Below are 17,506 nucleotides of genomic sequence, written 5' to 3'. Positions count from 1 at the left end.
GTGTGATGATGATGATGCAGGTTCAGTCTACCACGCACTCCCTGCAGAGGAATCAAAGCATCACAGCCTGAAATGTTGACAGTGTGACACTAAAGATGGGAATAACGCTGAGTAATCCGCTGTTTTCCCAGCAGCAGAGCAGAGTGGACGTGCTGAGATAGCCAGTCTAAATCCTGTGTGTGTGTTTGTGTTTGCACAGAGCTGCAAGAACAGTTTCCAACCTTGCAGATGAGTCAGGTAACAAGTGTGAATGTGCTGTGTGTCTGAATGTTTGTGCGAATGTGACGACCACAGGATAGTCTGCCACGCCAGCAGCTGAGTCAAGGCCACAGCTCTGTCCTGCTGAGTCCAACCTGGGATCTGTACTCTGACACAGGGACACGACAAGCTTTTACATTAAAGCTGCAGTAGGCAGGAAAAAGAAAAAATACACATCCTCCTGCTGCTCTTCACCCTCTGCCTTCAACATAGACTTGATGCGCAGAAAAAATGAAGCCAAAATATCACAGCGGGGTCGGTGTATTGCTTTGTCATTTTGATAAATTGTTGACAGTGACTGGTCAATACTGCTGTCAATCACATGTTTTATCTTCCCCCCTCAGACAAGAGCTGTGGTTGAAGTCTTATTCTAAAGCCTTTAAACAGAGCCAAGAGAAATTCTTGCTCAGAGAAACAAAAACAAAAACAAAAACATACTGCCTACTCAAGCTTTAACCCATAAAGACCCAGTGCTATTTTTGTGCCAGTTCCTAAATGAATTTTTCTCTATACTTAACCTTTCTTAAGTGATTTACCACCATTTATTCAAATATTATCCTCTGTTTTTTTGCATTTTTATGTGAAAATCACACATTTTCCTGCATTTAATTGACTGATCGTGTAGATGTTAATAAAATCTCAGAATAAAGTTGAAGGTTATTATATCAAAAACAGAGAAAACTGAAGAAAAAGGGACCTTTTCAGCAAAGATATCAATAACTGAATGTATAAACAAGTGCTTCCATCCACTGTCATTTATCAAACTACATGAGTTTTACTGGTGAATCAGTGTCGTAGAAGATGATGTTTCCACATTCACTACGGAGCCTCTGGACGTTCAAATGGGTCATATCTGATGACCATGAAAAGATGACAAACTGCATTTTACCTCAATTTACATGTATTGATAGGATTAGTGGATCAACAGGTATTAAACAGTGAACAGCAGGACATGGTTTAGGTCAACAGTGGATGTTTGGGTCTTTATGGGTTAATGCACACAACTGCCCTGAAGCATTAGTCAGGGTCATTATAGTTAACGAAAGCTAAGTCTGAAAGTAAAACAAGCAATGAAGAAATAATTTTGCTAAATTAAATATAAAGTAAACTTTGTTGAATTAGTGGGTGCAGGTTCTCCTGTGGGTTGACTGGTGTTAATCACTCATGCAATAAAAGAATAAATGACTTTGTGCAAAATGGGACTTCTAAAGAACAGCTTTTGGAAATGTCATGCATTCTCTCCATAGACTGTATATAAATAGCGGACAAAGCTGGTTTGAGTCCTGAAGATGGAACCATCATGTATGTCTGCAAATATAAGTAAGTGGAGTTGGGAAGAGCAAGGGTTTTGTAGTTACCGCTTAACACCACCAAGTAATATCAGCTACTTGAAAAATGTTAATACATACACATTAATAACAGTAATGCCAAATTCTTGTGACGTATAAACACACTACTTAGCACTAGCTGGCTTAATTTGCAGGCTATCTGACAGACCATTTAATTCTATACAAATTTATGCTAACATTACTTAAGTTATATGAACAGGCAGCATATTGTAACTAAACACTGGTAACCTTCATGACAGAATATCTTACAGTTATATTAGAGTAATATCTTTAACACAACAGCAGGAGAATGTCCTGTCAGAGAAAAAGTTTTGTTCAATAAACAGGAAAAGAACAGAATGTCTGACTCAACCAAAAGCTCAGGTGGTAATCGAAGACATTCACCTGTCACTAAAAGTGGCCACACCATTAACTGAACGTAAGTTTCCGCCTTAACATCATTTCACCAGGTAAGTTTTGTAAAATGTCGTTCTATGTAGCTGTCACACAGAACAACATTAACTATAGAGATTGTTGTCTTTGGAGTAGGGTGTAAACATCTGCTGTTTAACATGAGAATGACTCACTTTTGGAGTCAGCCCCCAGTGGACACTGAAGGAACTGCAGGTTTTGACACTTAGGGGTTGGCTTTACATTTCAAGTCCGAATGTTGGAGCTTTACTCTTTCATGCTTTCTGTTTGAGCTTCTATAAACTAAGGCTCTCCTAGCAATTTTCAAAACTAAAAATTAAAGAGTGAACTAAAAAACTCAACAAAAATAAAAACCCAGTGAATACATCAGAACTAACTGTGCACTAATAAAGAACAGCCCTGCTGCTCCCCACTGAAGTCTCTCTGAGGCCTGAAACAAGACGCCAGCATCGACCATCCTGTTAGAGGGGAGTGTGAAATGTGTAACACAGAGTGTGTCATCTCAAGGTCAATTGACTCTAAATCTCCCAAAGTGAGAAAATGAACACTTCTCTCCTCTCTCCAATCTGTTTAACTGTACATGGAGCAGCATGACCTGGACAGGATTTCCAGTAACTAAAACCAATCACTTTCACTTTGGATATGTGTGTCAATACTAAATGGTTTTTTTCATATCATTAGAGCATGGAAGGTTTGCGTAATATGATTTTCTTCTCTGATATTGATCATATTTTCCTCTGAAGGTGCAGCTGAGTGGATGGTAACCAGTGAGCTGATCAATTGCCCACTGGGTCCAATTTATCACAGTACCTTCTCTTCTTCCTAGCTAACAAGGCACATTTGGATGTAACAAAAGTAGCCTAAACACTTCTGAGGGTAAAGGAAGGCAGCATGTATGTGTGTGTGCATGTGTGTGTTTTTCTTTTCTAACCGAACTCTAATCAAAGGGAAGTGAGATTATCTGTCAGAGCAGAATTCAACTCCGAGTGTTATCTGTGTGAGAAACAGTCACGTTTAGTCACAGCATGTGCACTTTCCTTTGTGTATTTGAGTCGGTCTGTACATTCATGATTAGGTTCAAAGCCTGTGTGTGCAGTAGATTCTCACAGTCAAGGTCACGCACGAGAAAGCCCCACATGGGAGCGGAGCGGCGTTGGCTAAGTGCCCTCTTAGTGTAAATGGATCCACAGTAACACCATGTCTCTTACTTGATGGATTTGATCCACTCCTCCTTCTCCTCTGGCGTAGGGGCTGATATCCTGTACACTACGTGGTTGCCCTCGACAACCCGCCCGTCTGCCTCCGTCTTGCAGGCCTTGATCACCTGACCTTTGTGGTTGGGGTTGTATAGCTCAAAGCAATTCTGGGAAGACATCAGGAGTTAATATTCATGGTGAAAAAATACTAATAATGACTATGAAAGATAAGAGAAGTGACGCTGTAATGTTGTTCCTTACAGGTTTCCTTGGCTCGTCCACTTCGCGGATGCTGAGGTTCTCCAGAGGAATGATCCCACGAGGCTCTTTATCCTGAAGACACATAAAGACAGTGGTGTAATCACTGTAGGACTAGGAGCATGACCAAGATTCAAGATTAAATACATTTTAGTGGACATCTCGAAATCTGTGCAGTGGCTGTGCTCTCCTCACATATAAATAGCTGAAGTGGTTTTTACATCTACCAAGGAAGCAAAACTGTTTGTTTAGTTTCTGTCTGTTAGCAGATTAAAGTCCAAATTTTTTGGCATGTCCTCTGTGACAGTAGCTGTGTTCCCATAAATGTCAAGTACAATTGAAGTAAACCTTGGAAAAGCTGCTAAAATAAGAATGTGTATTTCATGAGGCTGTGTTGTGCCATCAGTAGGTGGAGCTGCAGGCTACAGCACACATGGCTTTAATAAAGAGAGTAAAAGCAGAAGATTCTGTTGTTGTTTTCCAACCGAAATGGCTATAATTACTTTTTGCCATGGATGAAACAAAGGAATGATTGTCTCTTCATCCAGCCAGATGACCTGTTGTACCAGACATGTTTTCACATGTTATCAGAACAGCAATGAGGTAAATTGTCGCTACAATTTATTTTTAAAAAATGTGATTTCATTTTTTTCTATGCACTTTTTTTTTATAAACAAAAAGGTAAAAACCACCTCAAGTGAGCGAATTCAAGTTTTTTTGTTTTGTTTTTTTATTTACCATTTTGATAAACATTTTCTAATGCAAAATTTCAAAATCTCCAATAACAGTGTTTATGAACTACAGCTGATTAACAGATGATTCCGTTTTAGTCATTCAAGTTCAAGGCCAAGAAAAATAGACAGAAAAAAATCAGATCAAAACAAAATTGATTTGATTAATATTTACCACATACATGTACAGTGTTAAAATCTAGGGCCACAAAAATATTTCATAAAAATCCCTAAATATGAAGATGCTATTCACAGACTTCTCTTATTTTTTAACTATGGTATCATTGGAGCATTGTCTTCTTCCAGAATGCAAAATCCAATTAACTTGAATTTGCATAATTAAGATAAAAAGGTGCAAATACTAACAGAAATCATTAAAGGGAATTGTTGTAAATCATCATCTCCATGTGGACAGTGTGACCACTGGGGATGATTATGATGTTGTGGACTTTCTCTGCCTCGGTGGAAGTTTGTGTTCTGAGTGCTTTCTAGTTATATTTACTCTAACATGGTTTTCATTACAGACAGTATGAAAACAAGATATTTAGCACTTCTCTGGGCCCTGAGCCATCTGTAATGGACCACAATACACTGAGTTTCCACTGTGTCCACCCCAGATGCCTCAGAGATTCAGCTTCAGAGGCCTTGAATCTGTTCAGTCTGTGCCACAGAGGCTCAAAAATCCAAATCTCTATCTGTCTTTGAGGAGCATTGTTGTTACTGAAACCTCATTATTTTCTTGTGCATCTGAGGGTAAACAGGCAATTGTTGGTAGATCTCTGCTTTTCAAGGACCAGACCTTCCCTCATGTTGCAGTTTTATCAAACCATAATTGCAATCACCTGTTTACATCAGCTATTTCAAATCCCATCATCATCATCATCATCATCATCACTGGTGCTAAATTATCCCAACTTTTGGAATGTGTTACAGACATGAATGGCAGGAATTTCAAGGTAAAAGAAAATCCCTGCTTTCTGCTTCCATTTGTATGTTCCATACTGTCCTAAATAATTGGAGGTTATAATAGTGGTTAATAATCCTGAGTGTGGTAAATATGACATTCTTCTCTGCTATTGCTAGTTTTGCTCAAAAATAGAGAATGTTTCCTCTAAACACTTCCACAAACAGGATGGGCGTCTGTTCAGTTTGCAATCTAATGAATAAATAATGCTTAAACTATGAAGCAGGTGCAGGCATGTGGTGCTCAGTATGGATCTACATGTACACATCTCACACACATTTCAATCTTAAACTTCTTTTTTGATGGTGATAAGAAAATACATACACCCAGGCTAAATAAACACACACATTCAAGTATTCCGTTGCAAAGCCTTCAGCATTAGCATTTGTTGTAGCATTTTATAACCTTATGCAGTGTCATAACATTTATTTTTGTCATTTTATGGACACAACGTTACTGAACCTGGATGTGAGCAACTCAAGTAACCCCAGATCATAACACTGCCCCCACAGTCTTGTACTGTAGGCACTAAGCATGATGGGTAATCACTTCATTCATCTCTCTTCTCAGTCTGATGTCACTCAGATGAGTCAATCTAGACTCATCAGACCACATGAACTTTTTCTATTAAAACACAGTCGAACCTTTATGTTGTCTATAAAACTGATGGTTATTTAAGAAATGAGAAGACACTCACTGCATCAGTTAAAGGGTTAAAGAACTTGTTCCATCCGAAACATACTACGCAGTGGAAGGCTCTTTCATGTTTCCTTAGTTAAATCGACTTTTTTGGAATAGTCTGTATATCTATTGTTGTGTCAGGTCAAATAACATATTAAATAATATAATAATATTAATGTCATAGACTTTTTATAAATCTCAGTTTAATCCCATAACTCAGTCTATGAAGACAAATAAAAATACTCTTTTGAATAATACATTGGAAATACTAGAAAAGCAGTCGGAGAGCGCAGACCTCCACCAAAGCAGATCAGCCCCCCCCCCCCCCATCACCACCAAAAACCACCAAAATTTAATCATTTGTTCCTTGTACCAGTATCAACATTTCCTGAAATTTTCATCCAAATCCATTCATAACTTTTTGATTCATCTTGAAGTAACAATATTGGAAAATACAGACGCAAGACATCTCCTTATTTACTGACTGTTAAACATTAATGTTACAAAGTCACTACAGCAACACATGATGCCTTTAATTCACACTGAACTTTTAAATATATACGTCTGGTTGCATCAAACTAGAAAACCATGTGGTGATAAAAGCACACTGGAGGTTTTTGTTCATCCTGGTCATATAGGGGAGAGCACCCAAGGGAGACGTAACCCTACACTATGCATCCTTCAGTGATTTCTATTGTGTCTGCAGGTCCAGATGTGTGCGTGTGTGTGTGCGTGTGTGTGTGAGGGGACCTTGAGGAACAGCCCATGTCCTGTCATTTTCCTACTAATGAGGGGGCACGACAGGGGGAGGAAATGCCCGGGGACGGCTGCTCACAGCTGGCTCTCAGTGTGTGTGTGTCCCTGAAATTCTGTCTGCAGTGTGATTATGTGTGTGTTGCGGGACTGTTGTATATGTGTGTGTGTTGGGGGGTGCTTTCAGAAATCAGGATGCTGGGGTGACTCGTGCCGGGTTGGGGGAGGCACTTGGCTTATGGCTTAGCCTGGCCAGATGTGTGCGCCATAGACTTTGCAGATGTTTCCCATGATGCCTCATGTTAATTGCTGGAGTGAGGTTCATGTAGGTCAAAGGGGCTGCATCTGTTAAAGAGCCGAGCTGGAAGGCAAAGATCTCTGCCCCTGACTTGTGTGTTTGACAGAGAGAGACAGATTGTGTCTGTCCTCAATTTTTTCTGTTTCCTAATCTGAAAAAAATTCATTAAAATGTGGGTAAAGTCTTGTAAAACTCAAAGCACAAGGGCACCAGAGTTGCTGTAGTTTTTAACATTTTCACCTGTTTATCCTCTCTATTTCATCCTTCAGTTTTTTTTACTAACTTTTAATACATTTTACTACATACACACCTAACATCCAAACTAGTCTGGTTTTTGGATAGACGTCTGCAAAAGCTGTCGACCCAGTTTAACTCAGAAACTCTTATTGTTGTGATATACTTTGGAAGGACAACTACCTTCATCTGCATCTCTTGCCTGATTGGGTCCGACCAGTATTTGTGTACCTTTTCCTGATTTCTCAAGCCTCTTTGTGGAAAAAAACAACCTTGAGGAGTGATTGAACAAGGACATTGAATTCTAGTCTATTCCGCTTTCATTGCCTCTGTTAGTTGCCTCTGTGCAGTTAAACATTACGAACAAGCTTTAATTATCAATATACATTGTGCAGTAAAAAGGCCTCTGTCAGTGTTTTACCATTTATCATCTGGAGTAATGTGATCACTGAATCTGATCACTACTTTATATCATGTGAACGACTCCCTCCAGTGACGAATCTCCGTTTAAAGAGATTTGAATGTCTCATGAATTCTGACCATTCAGACTGAGGTAACAAATAGATCAGATCTTTTTCTGACTAATGATCATATACAGAAGTAAGAGGACCACATCACAATTAAAAAGATCCAATTCTAAGTGATGTGTTGTTCACATATACGAGTGAAATAGGTGAAAATATCATTTGGGACCCTTTTTCCTGCAGTGTAGACAGTGTAAACATAGCCTTAGTCTTAGTTTTGTTAACTATAATAGCTAATGATTGACTGAGTGAATATTTAAAGGCTGATATAATAACAGTACTTTGGAGCACGAAAAGGACAACAGCCAATTTTTTTTTTTTTTTTATTTAACCTTTATTTAACCAGGTAAGTTAGTTGAGGACTGATTCTCATTTCCAACAACAACCTGGCCAAGAGGCAACACACAAACAGTACCAAAATGTAATTATTTTTTAAAATTTATTAAAGACTATGACAGAACATGAAACTATTCGTATCAAATCTTGGTTGGAGCAGTTTCTATTATCTGTGACACTATTTTTCTTCAAAGTCAGTCATTCAATAGTTTCTGTTGATAAAGTTTTGTCGGTACTGATACATTGTGACACATCTCAAATAATAAGCCTGACATGTGATTGTACTTACTGTTGTGTATTCAAAGTAGTAGAGGCAGTTGTCGGTCAGAATGAACCACCTTCTCTTCCACGTCTTCACCCTACCACCTGTAAAGACAAACACACTGTTTTTGAGTCCAGACTGAACAGAGCCGGTGCTGGTGTTCGTGCTGTAGAAGCTTAACCTGCAGGAGACCTCAGCTCCACGTGCCACATCTGGTTCTGATCATCAGCTCTCTGCGTTATTACACCTCAATCAGAGGCTGGATTCTCCCTCGAGCAACCACCCCCACCTCCTACACTCCCACCCTCCCATTCCCCAGAGAGCTTGGCCTGAAGGCTGAGAGCGCCTGCCAGCTAAGGGTAAAGGAGAAAACGGGGAGCGGCTTGTAAAAACATCTGAACCCGGTTTTTCAATTCCAGGAGAAATTTTAGACGTGTACATGGTTCAGTCAAGCAGGACTGCACTCTACTGGTCTGTCCAGTGGGAGTGAATTTTATGAGACTAAGCTGTAAGAATTCTCCAAAATTAAAAAAAAAAAATCCAACGGGTTTATGATTGTTGTTGAGATGCTTCAGTTTTCTGCTGTTTTTTTCTTTTGTCTGTTACATCCAAACATCTGACTGCCCCCATTAAGTCACACTCAAAAATAAACTGGTTTTCCTTGTGTGCAAAAAGAATAAAGTCAGTTATGAGGGCAAAGACTTGTTTTCTCTCTTGAGGGAAAGCTACTTATGAGAAACACAATCTCTCCATCTGCTTCTGACAAAAGTAGATTACTGGGATTAGTGGATTTTCTGTTAATTACACTGCTGGTGACGAAATGAGCAGTTTACCTATGTAATCAAAAAACATAATGTAGCTGAGATCAATGTACAGGCTGCAATATGTGCACCATAAGAACATGTCTGCTGACATTACAGAATGTGCACCGAGCAGCCGTTACTGATGTAATCAATATGTAATGTTCACTTGACCCAGATTTTTATTCTATACAAGTGACGAGAGGTAAATCCACCAGCCTCTTTATTATTCATGAGCAATGATGTATTTACTTTCATATGCATCTAACCCACTGACATACTTTTGGAAATAATTGGAATTCTAAATACATCTCATAAAATGCGAAATAAAGAGCCAACTATTTGCTCAGTTTCATCCAATTTTTTGATGTAGGACTGCTGCGTTTGCATGCCCTCAAAAGCAGATTTTAATTTGATTAATAACCTAAAAGAGAAAAAATAAGCATGGCCAGGTTTTGTACATCTTCCCTTCATCTCACTACTGCACAGACTATGACATACAGCCTGTAGTGACTGAAGCGAGTGTATTTGATGTACTATTGTGTGTAAAATTGGAAGAAGGGAAGCTTTACACAAGAGTAACAATAGATTGGAGCAGAAAAATAACAGATACAATTAATCAGCAGGGAAAAAGAAAAAAAAGCCAAAGTAAGCCAAAGTAGTAACTATATAAATAAGTAGCTCTGGATCACTGACTGAGACTAACGGTAACAAATTAAGGTCATTCTAGGTGAGATTTTTGTTTTTGGAGCTAATATTTTCCTTCAAACTAATTCCAGCTGAGAGGCCTTAAACTATCAGAGCCAAGTTCTGCTGATACTGATACAAGAAGTGTTTAGAGCTGCAGGAGGTGAAATCCATCTACTTTCATCTACATCTCTCTCCTCTTGGTCCAAATCAAACTACTACATGTAAGTATTCACACTGTGGTGGGATAAAGTCACTTTTGTAAACTTCTGTGTTGAACCACTGAGTAGAGCAATAGAATCTGACTGAATCTGAACAGGGATCAGTGATTAGAACTGTCAATAACTTATTTAACCCCCTACCTATCTCAGAACACCTGTGATTACCATAACCTCCTGCCACGTTGTAGATTTCTAAAGTCTGAGTCTGTAAGAAGTAGGAAGAATTCCTACTAGTCAGACCACTTCAAATACCACACATTAACAGGTAATGATGGATTTTTTTTCCCCCTAAGAACATCATAAAACAAAACACTGATCTTAGAGTTATACAACTTACTCTCACACATATCTGCATCATTGTTTTTAGAATGTTTCTTTATTGCTGTTTTTAACTACCTTGTGAGTTGTCCTTGAGTGCTTTGAAAGTTGCCCATAAATAAAAGAGATAAATGTATCACACATCACCCACCACGGGCTTAAGACTTTAATACATGGTTTCTCAGAGAACTGCAGTTTTTAGGTGAACCAAAGAATGTGTTATTGTAATTTTCCTTCAATGTCAGCAAATTATAGTTTTGGAGGTTACCATTAGTCATCAACTATGACTGGAAACAAGTTCCGCGAGTATAATTTGTGAAATACCAAATTGGTATATCTCTACTTCACATCCATCCTAGTGTCTTAAAGCGCAGTCTGAAATTTATAAGCACATAAATTTGGCTTTGCCTAAGTGACATCTAAATAAATGAATTAAATGGATCCTAAGCCATGCTGTTTGCTCTGTATGATGCTAAAGCTGCGGTTTGCAGTGTTGTGTAATGAGCTCCACAGCCTCATACGTAGCAGTGCAGCAGATTTTCCCATTGATTACCTGACAGGCCAGCAGAGTGCTTAATTCCAATAATAATACAAAGACAAATACTCCCATCATTAAGCAGAGGCTTCCTCCCATACAGGGAAAATGGAAAAAATGAAGTGTGGAGGAAAGATTAGGCCTCACACGATCTGGCAAGTGCAGCTGGTGGGATAGAGAGGAAGATAAGTGTGTAAAGGAAGAGAAGTAGCAATGGGAGGTATCAAGGCAGGAGCAGAGGGACTGGAATGAAAAGAGGTCTGGTCTCCTTCACTTTATTGCATGAGCAGCCACGCAGCAGTAGGTAGGTAGGTAGGTAGGCAGGTAAATAGGTAGGTAGGTAGGTACGCATTCCCACAAAGCGGACTCAAGCAGAGCATTCACTGAAGCTGGACCATGGCTGTATGTTCTGGCAGATACTGAAGCTACGCAGGAGCTTCATGAAGCACAGGGCGGCCTTTAGTCGACTGTACAGAGCAATTCAGCTGATATGTCATCTATGAGGAAGGAACCGTCACTTATATCCGATCAGTTCAAGTTAATTTGATAAAAACACTAAAGGCTACAGTACTATTTTATTTACTTGGTAATAATGGTCAAACAAACAGGTTTATGTAGGTTCATTGTCCGGTCAGTGCTCTTCACCAAGGTACTGATGAAGATCTGGACTTACCTTCAATGGCAGCTCACTGCTCCTAATGTGCTCATGTGTGTGTTAGGATGGATAAGAATGCAGACAACAAAGAGAGTTAACCTTTAGCCTCTAACATCTCATACCCTGATTAAAGCGATTTCATTTTCACTCAACAGTACATGCCATGATATTGTAAAATTTCAATCAATTCTATGAATAAATGAAAATGCCTACTTATCATGACATTTTTAATTATATACAAAGCAATTTTAGGGTACTATTTTTCCGCTAGCATTAATGAATGATAAAACTATAACTATAGTTGCAAACAAACAAAACCCAGCTAAAACACAGACAATATTTACTGTTACTACAAGTATTTACCTACTACATTGGTGCGATTTGTGAAGTAATAAAGGAAATTATCAAAATAAGCACTGAATCAGTATAGCTATGTTTTTATCTTGATGTATCCTGTCATGTATTTTAGGTAATTTTTGTGTTTTCATGTCTTTAATATGGTTCTAGTCGTGTTACGTCTTTTATGACATTTTAATCTAATTGTAAACAACTGCCTGGCTTCTACAACTTTCACAGAGGACAAAAAAGCAGCCTTTAAACTTGGAAGAAATAATGATTTGACATTTACATTCAAACATATATTGATTTTTTTTTTTTATACTTTGTGTTGTAATTTGATGGATGAGAACATTCTGATCATAAAGGCATTTATGTCCCTGTCACACATCCGTATGTATCAGCTGTGACGCTGTTCCCCACAAATTCATTTCAGAGTCTTTACAAACCTCGTAAATCAGACAGTTTCAGTTAATATTAATGGGTCTGATCACTTGTGTTGTGATTTTTCAATAAAATAGACTTAAAATACAGAAGCCTGATGTGGCCCTGACACTTGTGGCCTGTTCATCTTATCACCATTTATGCTGTCACTCACCCTGAGGCTTATACTAATCAGGTGAAGAGTTATCTGAGGCTCACCCCTTGCATTGTCCAGCCTCCTGCAGAGCCACAGGACGAATGCAGCCAATCCCCATGCAAAATGACAGAGGTCTTTGGATGACTTAACTCATCACCTCATAATGCCATAACTTACAGCTTATTAGCTTATTAGATGAGGCAGCTAGCATGTTCAGGAGCCCTGGTGAACGCTAAGGCGATAATGGCAGCCAATGCCAGTATGAGGGCACTCTGTGATGAACTCGGAGCATGGAGGAGGAAGGAGCATTACCTACCTCCTAATACAGAGAGTTTTAAGGAGGAACAGCCATCACAGAACAGAATGAAACAGAACAAAGGGTGACATTATGAAAGGTTAGAGAAAGGGAGTGAGGAACAAAATAAAATAAATAAAACCACACAGAGGGATTTGAAAGACACAATGAGCACAAGTATCACCACAGCACAGCTACAGAGAATGTATTCACAGAGAAGAGCATGCTTTAGAGGAGAGGAGAGGAGAGGAGAGGAGAGGAGAGGAGAGGAGAGGAGAGGAGAGGAGAGGAGAGGAGAGGAGAGGAGAGGAGAGGAGAGGAGAGGAGAGGAGAGGAGAGGAGACATCTTAAAAAAAAAAAACAAAAAGGAGGAGGGGTAAAATAATGAAGGGTGAAGAAAGAAAGACAGAAAGAAAAGACATTTCCCGTTGCGTCACAGGTCTCCTAGCAACCTTATCTAGCAATTGTGAAGGCGGACAATTTCTGCAGCAAAAAACAGGCTGGACCACAAAAAGTAACAATTAAAAAAAAATTTAATGACAATGCCACTATTTGCCCTCACTATGACCATTAGGTGTGGTGTGTCAGTAGTTTTCCAAAGGAATTTCTAATAACTCTTGATAGCTCCTCAGCCGCTAGGGAATTAATTGTGTAGTGTTTCCCAAATACAAAATGACTATAATATTTAATGAAACTGTTCACTCATAGACATCTGAAATGGGAGCCTGACTATACACAAGACAAAACGGTTGGAACTTGTTAAATCATCCATTGTGTAGAATATTCATAGTATAAGTAACTAGAGCTGACAAATAAATGTAGTGATGAAGTATACAGTCAAAATAATACTAGTAAATGTACTTGATGGTGCATTTTATACTCTATTTCTTCTTATTATCTCTGTTATTATTGCGGTGCATTTTTTTCCAGCAGACTATGACCAGCAGACACATAATGTTCAGCGTATTGTAATTTTTGGTTATAATTCTGGTTCAACCAATGTCACCCCAGACGTTCCAACCTCCACTGTTCATTACAAACAAGTCACAAAGAAAGAAACAAACACCCTTCACCAGGAAAATGGATAACACTGAGGAGCTCATACTGAGGTTGAGGCTCTGCTGACATAAATCAAAATAATCATGGGTACTGTTGTGACTTTGTGAATGCACATACCGAGCTTTAGGAGCCAGCCTTCTCTGTCAGGGTTAAAGAATGTGTGCGTCAGATCGTTCCCATCATCCTCTGGGATTTTGAAGGGCTCGTTTTTGATGCTGTCGTAGAGGTTCTGCCGTAAAAAGGGGAGAAAAACTATCAATCAAGCGAGCAAGGGGAGGGGGGAAAGTGGAGGAAATACCTCATTGGCAATGCAGTAGGTGTAACACAACGGTCACAGAGATCGGTCATGACACACAAACACACACACCAATGACAAGCACATCCTCACCCTGAGAAGCTCCTCTGGCAGATCTCCTCCTTCATTGATGCCTCTGTTCATGGAGATAAAACGCTCTACGGGAGGTTTGTCTCTGACGTTGGGATTGTGTAGGCTGGTGTTCAGCATGATGATCGCAAATGACAGTACGTAGCAGGTATCTGACGGCACAGAGGGAAATGAATGAGTGAAAAAGTCATATCACAGAACAATGCGCAAATTACACCTGTGATGTTAATATTCCTCCACAGATTTGACAAGGAGTAATGAACAAATAAAGGACAACTGCATATAAATGATAAATAATACAGTTCAGTGATAATTTATTCTATCCATTGAATTTTTATATTAGCTTTAGCAGGTTCCAGTAGGATGTCATCAGCATAAAATAAAAACCCAGCAAACCCTGAATAGGGAAACATACACAATTTTTAATAACAGATTCATTAATGTGCATCGGTAAGACATTTTGGCAGAACATGAATCCAATAATTCTCTCAGATAGAAAGCAATACCTAAAAAAATAACAATTACACTTAGCTTGACGTTCACCTCCAGATTGATTGTTTTTTTAAGTGTAAGTACATTTAAGTATTTACTGTTCAAACAAAGTCAAAGATAAGTTTAGTCCATTTCTGATGGGGCTCTAATCTGAGTGTTTTCTTCTGCCTTTAACTATTGTTCTTATATCAGCCTATAAAAATCAATAGCATCAAGTTCCTAGCCCAGTTAATATGGTCATATATTACCTCTGGGCAATCTTGTGATCTTAGGTCATGATTTTTAATGTGGCACATGATCTACTTTTCAGACAGACCATGCAGATCAGATCATGTCATTAAAAAGACACACTTTCCACTTCGGCCATAATTCATTTTAAACGGCCCATTTGCCAGTGTAATTACAGTAGTTTCTACAGAGAACACTATACTAACTGATGGCTTGGTAACATTAAAGTTGCAAGCAGAGGTCGCAAAGTTAGTGGGTTTATTTCAGTGCATTTATGGCAATATTTTAATGACTGCAGTTACGTATTTGGGTTTTGTCCATGTTAATTTGTACAGTTTGGGTAAGGTGTTGTTTAGCTGCTGCAAACACCAACCATCATAACCCTGTCAGCTGCAGCTTCTGAACCCCAGCATGAGTGATTCACACTGATGCTTCAGAGTTATGCTAGTGTGAAAACATTATTGATTTATTATAAAACTCCTGTGGGACAAATTAGGTCACAGTCTAGTACTTACTGGAAACAATGGAGCTGTATTTACAGGAAAATGCAGACTGATGTTTGCTTTACCTAGATAATGATAATATTGTAATTATTTTGGTCTAAGATGATGCAAAAATTCAACATTTTCTAGTCAGATACAACAACAAAAAACCCTCACAGGCATCTTAAGCCTCCAGAAACCAGAGGAAAACTTATAATTTGAGTGTAACTCACCTAGATGGTAAAAGAGGTGAGATAATTGTGATTTACAGACTGTCTTTCCACCTCATTAGATCACTGTATGATCATTTGGCCAAATTACCCAGCACGAGTGCATACATACCTATTGGGATTCATAACGATTGATGCATCTGTTTGACAGTTACGCTGGTCCCACACACACACACACACACACACACACACACACACACACACACACACACACAGACATGAACAATTCCCTGCTTCACCTGCCTTTGTCTGCTGTAAATATAACTAATGCATATACACTAGAAATGGGGGAGGGGGTGGTCTCAACAATAAAACATGCTCAGTTTTGCCACTACAGGTAAAAGGTTTGATATTTAGAGACATTTGCCAGTGAACCTGCAGACTTCAACACAGGAACATCCCATCCCACCCTCATCTACAGTGGCCACAAAAACACATCCCTCATTACAGCTAGTGTTTGTTTTGTCTGTTCCGTGCTTTTTACTTAAGGGGATATTAACACTAATCCACATTCAAACATAGTAGGTGACATAACACATCTTAACACTGGATCCCACAGCAATCAAAAAGAAAAAAGAAGAATCAATTATGAATATTATATTCCATTTCCGCAGTGAAATCCGACCAAATCCCTCTAAATCTTTACCAATGGACCTTTAACTCATGCTGTAGATATTTTATAAATGATGTGAGTGAATTTGTCTCGTTTCATAATGACTGGTATGGATGAGAAAGACTGTAGTAGTTCTCTCTATTTGATAGTCACGCTGGATGATATTTCATTTGTATGTTAATTGAAAATGCACGAATGTGTGTGTGGAGTGTGTGTAAAACAGGACAAGTGAGGTGAGGGGGTGGGGTCTCGGTCTCGATGTGCTAATGGTAAGACACACGGGCCAGTGGCTGCCTGTAAATGAATCATTCATTCTGCTCTGTCTGCCTCCTCTGGCTGACACACTTAGGTCGTGGCTGTCCTATTGTCTGCCAGCTCACACACATTCTCTATAAAAAGCACAGGAGCTTTGCACACACTGGCTGTACTATTAGGCTGCAAACTGTGGGAGGAATGTCAGCGCAGTCAAAAATTGATGAGCAAAATAAAGCAGCTCGCAGAAAGAGCTGCTCATGCCAGGGATAATTAAAGCTCCTTCATCATTATATGTTTTTATGGGCTCAGCTGACAGTTACATGTCACTCCCCCCAGCGCCCATCCCCCTTTACCCGCGTGCACACACAAATATAGATGCCTATATATGAGCAGATCATGCATCAGACTTTACAAGACCACTTCAGAGAAGGCAGACACTTCATTTAACTGTCTAATTCTGTTAAAGTTATTTACCATTTTTCAAGGGAGTAGCGCTTATGTAGAAACACCACTCAGACATAAAAATTCACTTCAAAGCGAGTGCAACCTCTTAAATACACACAAATAGCTGTCATTCTGGAGGTTTTATTCTGCGTGTTATTCCTGTTCCTGAGAACCTTACATCTCTTATATCTCTAAATACTTTGTTTAAAGACATGCTATCTTCTGTATGTTTATTTTGTGCTCTCTGACTCACTATTTACATGGAATCTGCCATGTTCTGCTTCTCCCTACACTGTACAGTAGTATTTTTTTTGTGTCTTTTTAAAATGTGCAAACAGTAACTGAAACTAAGGACACTTTCATACCTGAAAGTCCAAACCAAGGTCCATACTCTTACATTGTATATAATATCTAAGATCTGGAGTTAGTTTTGCTTTCATACTGTGATTTTGAGCACAAAATAATACTTCTAAACCATCTAATGTGTTGCTGCGTTGCGAATAAAGTGAACCAAAACAGAAAGAGAGTACTTCTTTCGGGGGGGGGATTTCATTTGTTCACTCATTTTTTGAACCGTTTAATCCTGGAGATGTTCACAGGGGTGATACTGACAGGTAAAGGTGGGGTACACCCTGG

The 17,506-nt window shown here is 39.0% G+C and overlaps 1 protein-coding gene across 1 annotated transcript in view; it reads right to left on the bottom strand.

The window, feature by feature from the left end:
• LOC115410602 (cytohesin-3) overlaps positions 1-17,506 on the bottom strand; it is a 47,549-nt gene that overhangs the window by 3,302 nt on the left and 26,741 nt on the right. The window contains exons 8-12 of the mRNA XM_030122317.1: positions 14,130-14,278; positions 13,859-13,970; positions 8,283-8,359; positions 3,476-3,547; positions 3,227-3,381 (exon numbers count right to left, since the gene is read on the bottom strand). Coding sequence (XP_029978177.1) covers positions 3,227-3,381; positions 3,476-3,547; positions 8,283-8,359; positions 13,859-13,970; positions 14,130-14,278 — 565 coding nt within the window. The remainder of the gene's footprint in view (positions 1-3,226; positions 3,382-3,475; positions 3,548-8,282; positions 8,360-13,858; positions 13,971-14,129; positions 14,279-17,506) is intronic.

Source organism: Sphaeramia orbicularis, chromosome 19 (genome assembly GCF_902148855.1).
Source record: "Sphaeramia orbicularis chromosome 19, fSphaOr1.1, whole genome shotgun sequence".
In the NCBI taxonomy this organism is placed as follows: Eukaryota; Metazoa; Chordata; class Actinopteri; order Kurtiformes; family Apogonidae; genus Sphaeramia; species Sphaeramia orbicularis.
Note: the sequence above shows the minus strand (reverse complement) of the source record. Positions and strands in the feature narration are given on the sequence as shown.